The 4,047-nt window shown below is 35.4% G+C and overlaps 1 protein-coding gene across 1 annotated transcript; it reads left to right on the forward strand.

The window, feature by feature from the left end:
• Positions 1-3,504: 3,504 nt before the first annotated feature.
• Positions 3,505-3,821, forward strand: LOC123628406 (dynein axonemal light chain 1-like). Its single transcript, XM_045538113.1, has one exon. It carries the CDS (start codon positions 3,542-3,544, stop codon positions 3,773-3,775), a length of 234 nt encoding a protein of 77 aa, XP_045394069.1. The 5' UTR covers positions 3,505-3,541; the 3' UTR covers positions 3,776-3,821.
• The last annotated feature ends 226 nt before the right edge of the window (positions 3,822-4,047 follow it).

The following is a 4,047-nucleotide window of genomic DNA, read 5'->3' on the forward strand; positions in this document are numbered from 1 at the left end:
GGATTTATTTCTGGACTCTGAATTCTATTCCATTGATCTGTGTATTTATCCTTGTGCAAATACTTCCCAGTATTTATTACTGTAACTTTGTTATAAATTTTGAAATCAGGAAGTGTGAGTTCTCCAACTTTGTTCTTGTTTTTCTAAATTGTTTTGGCTATTCAGGGTCCCTTGCATTTCCATAAGAATGTTATGATCAGCTTGCCCATTTCTTCAAAAGAAGCACGTAGGATTTTGACAGGATTTTGTGGATTCTGTACATCATTTTGGGAAGTATTACCATCTTAACAATAAAAATTCTTTTAATCTATGGACATGGGATGTGATAAATTAGGTCTCCTTTAATTTATTTCAATAAGATTTTGTAGTTTTCAGTGTACAAGTCTTGTACTTGTTTTGTTAAATTTATTCCTAAGTTTTTTTTTCCTTTTTGATGCTATTGTAAATGGAATTGTGTTCTCAAATTCATTTTAAGATTGTTCATTGCTATTGTATAGGAGTACAGATGATTTTTGTCTGTTGATCCTATATCTTGCAAGTTTCCTGAACTCATTTATTAGCTCTAAATAGTTTTTTGAGGGTATAGATTCTTGAAGTTTTTCTCTCTATATAAGGTCATGTTATCTGTGACTAGAAATAGTTTCATTTTTTTTCTTTCCAATCTGGATGTCTTTTTTCTCTTTTTCTTGTCTAACTGTCCTGGAAAGAACTTTCAGTACAATGTCAAAGTGGTAAGATCAGACATCCTTGTTTTGTTCCTGATCTTAAGGAAAAAGCATTCAGTCTTTCACTCTTAAGTATGATGTTAACTGTTAGTAGGGTTTTTCAAAGATGCCCTTTATCAGGTTGAGGAAGTTTTCTTCTATTCCTAGTTTGTGAAGAGTTTTTACCAATAATGGGCCTTAGATTTTTATCATTTTTTTTTCTACATCTATTGAGACTATCATGTGTTTTTTTATTTTATCAATATAATATATTACATTGACTGATTTTAACATGGTGACCCAGCCTTGCATTCCTGGAACAAACCCCACTTATTCATGGTATATAATCCTTTTTCTATTGCTAGTATTTTATTGAGGATTTTGTATCTATTCATAGGGATATTGGTCTGTAGTTCTATTTTCTTATGATATCTTTAACATATTAGTAAGTGTTCTCTTTATTTTTTTGAAAAAGTTTAAGAATATTCGTCTCATTTTTTTCCTTAGATGTTTGAGACTTCTCCAGTGAATCCATTTGGTCTGGGCTTTTCTTCATTGGGAGATTTTTATTATTAGGTCAATCTCTAGACCCATGAAACAATAATTCCCCTTTATCTCCTCTCCTCAGCCCCTAGTAACCACTATTCTTTTTCCTATATCTGTGAATTTGAACATTTTTAGATACTTCACTATCATAGGCTGTTTATTGCTGTTATAACAGAATACCAGAGATTGAGTAATTTATAAAGAAAAAAACTATTTCTCTCAGCTCTAGAGGCCAGGAAGTCCAAGATCAAGGGGATAGCATCTGGCGAGGTTATTCTTGTTGTGTCTTTTTATAGTAAAAAGTGAGAGGGAGAGAGGGAGGGAGGGAAGGAGGAAGAGTGAGAGAGAGAGTGAGAGAGAGAGTGTGTGCACGAGAGAGAAGGGGCCAGAACTCATCCTTTTATGAGGAACCCACTCTGTGATAATGGCATTAATCCATTCATGAGGCCAGAGGCCTCCCGGTCTAATCATCTTAAAGGTTCTATGTCTTTACTGTCACATTGGGGATCAAGTTTTCAATGCATGACCTTTGGGGGAAACATTTATACTATAGCACTTATATAAGTATAATCATATAATGCTTGCCCTTTTGTGACTGGCTCATTTCATTTAGTATAATGTCCTCAAGGTTCATCCATGTTGTAGCATGTGACAGGATTTCCTTCCTTTTTAGGGCTGCATGGTATCTCAACTGCATGCATATACCACATTTTGTTTACCCATTCATCCATCAATGGACATTTGGGTTCCTTCTGCCTCTTGGCTAATGTCAATAATGCTGCTATGAACATGGGTGTTACGGCATTAATATTTGTCCTTTCAAAACTCGTGGTGAAATTTAACACCCCATGTGGCAATATTGAGTGGAAGAACCTTTGAGAAATGATTGGGTTATGAGTGTTCTGCCCTCACAAATGGATTAATTCATTCATAGATTAATGAACTAATAGATTAGTGGGTTAATGGATTAATAGGTTATTATGGGAGTGGGACTGGTGGCTTTATAAGAAGAGGAAGAGAGACCTGAACTAGCATGCTCAGCCCCTTGCCATGTGATGCCCTGCGCTGCCTCAGGACTCTGCAGAGAGTCCCCCCCCCAGCAAGAAGGCTCTCACCAGATGTGGGCCCTCAACCTTGGACTTCCCAGCCCCCATAACTGTAAAAAATACATTCCTTTTCTTTATAAATTACCCAGTTTCAGCTATTCTATTATAAGCAACAGAAAACAGACTAAGACAATGAGTGTGTAAATATTTCTTTGAGACTTTTCTTTTAATTCTTTTGGATATATTCCCAGAAGTGGGAATGCTGGATCATATGGTAGTTCTATTTTTAATTTTTTTCAGGATCACATTATGTTTTGATGTATAATTCATATATATATATAATTCACCATTTTAAAATGTATAATTCAGTGTTTTCTTAGTATGTTCACAATGCTGTGCCACTGGCACAACTGTCTTATTTCAGAAGAGTTCCATCGTCCCCCAAAATAAATCCATACCTGTTAGTAGTCACACCCTACTTCCCCCATCCTCCCCAGTCCATAGCAACCACTAATCTCCTTTATGTTTTGGGGATTTTCCTACTCTGGTTATTTCATATGAATAGAATAATATATGTTTCCAAGATCCATGCATGTTATAGCATGTATTAGTACCTCATTCTTTTTATTGTCATATAACATTCCATTGTATAGAGAGGCCACATTTTGTTTATTCATTCATCAGTTCATGGATATTTGGATCGTTTCCACATTTTGGCCATTGTGAGTAATGCTGCTATTAACAATTTTGTACAAGATTTTGTGGGAACATATGTTTTCAATTGTTTTGGGTTGTATACTTGGAAGTGGAGTTGCTGGGTTATATGGTAACTCTATGTTTAACTTTTCAAGGAACTGCCAAATTGTTACCCAGAGTGGCAGCACCATTTGATAGTTTCACCAGCCATGTGTGAGCATTCCATATTTCTTTACTTTTTTAAACAAAGCTTGTATTGTCCATCATTTTATTATAGACATTCTAGTGTATATGAAGTGGCGTCTTGTTGTGATTTTGATTTGCATTTCTATGATGACTAAGGATGTTGAACGTCTTTTTCATGTGGTTATTGCCCATTTCTGTATCTTCATTAGGGATGTGTCTATTCAGATCCTGTGTTAAATGAAAAAGCTTAAAAAAAAACTTTAAAAAACCTGGGGGGAGCTTTTTCAGGAAGCAGTAGGGGACACGTTAGAAGAACTGTAGATCTCCTACAATTTTATTGAGAAATTGGAAGGGATTCATGTAATGAAGAAATTGAAGATTCTCTACATGTCTAATAACCTGGTGAAAGACTGGGCTGAATTTGTGAAGCTGGCAGATCAGCCGTGCCTGGAAGACCTGGTGTTTGTAGGCAATCCCTTGGAAGAGAAACATTTTGCTGAGAACAACTGGATTGAAGAGGCAACCAAGAGAGTGCCCAAACTGAAAAAGCTGGATGGTACTCCAGTAATTAAAGAGGATGAGGAAGAAGAAAACTAATTCTACATTTTCCACTTTGTGTTAACTTGTTTAAATGTCATAAGAACAATAGATAAGTTTTATATAATTGTCTATTTTAAAGATTCTGTGTGGGGCAAAAGGTCCTTAAGATAAAACAAATCTCTAATTCCCATCTTTTCTTTTCTTAATCTACTCAGTGTTTTTCTCCCTGATACTAGTAACACCAACTTTATACATTCTAGTCCTCTTTTTAGAAACTACAAATTTTCTATTTTTGTCTTCAGTCCCAGTTATGTACTGTGTGGCCCCCT

This window comes from Lemur catta, chromosome X, assembly GCF_020740605.2.
Source record: "Lemur catta isolate mLemCat1 chromosome X, mLemCat1.pri, whole genome shotgun sequence".
Lineage (NCBI taxonomy): Eukaryota > Metazoa > Chordata > Mammalia > Primates > Lemuridae > Lemur > Lemur catta.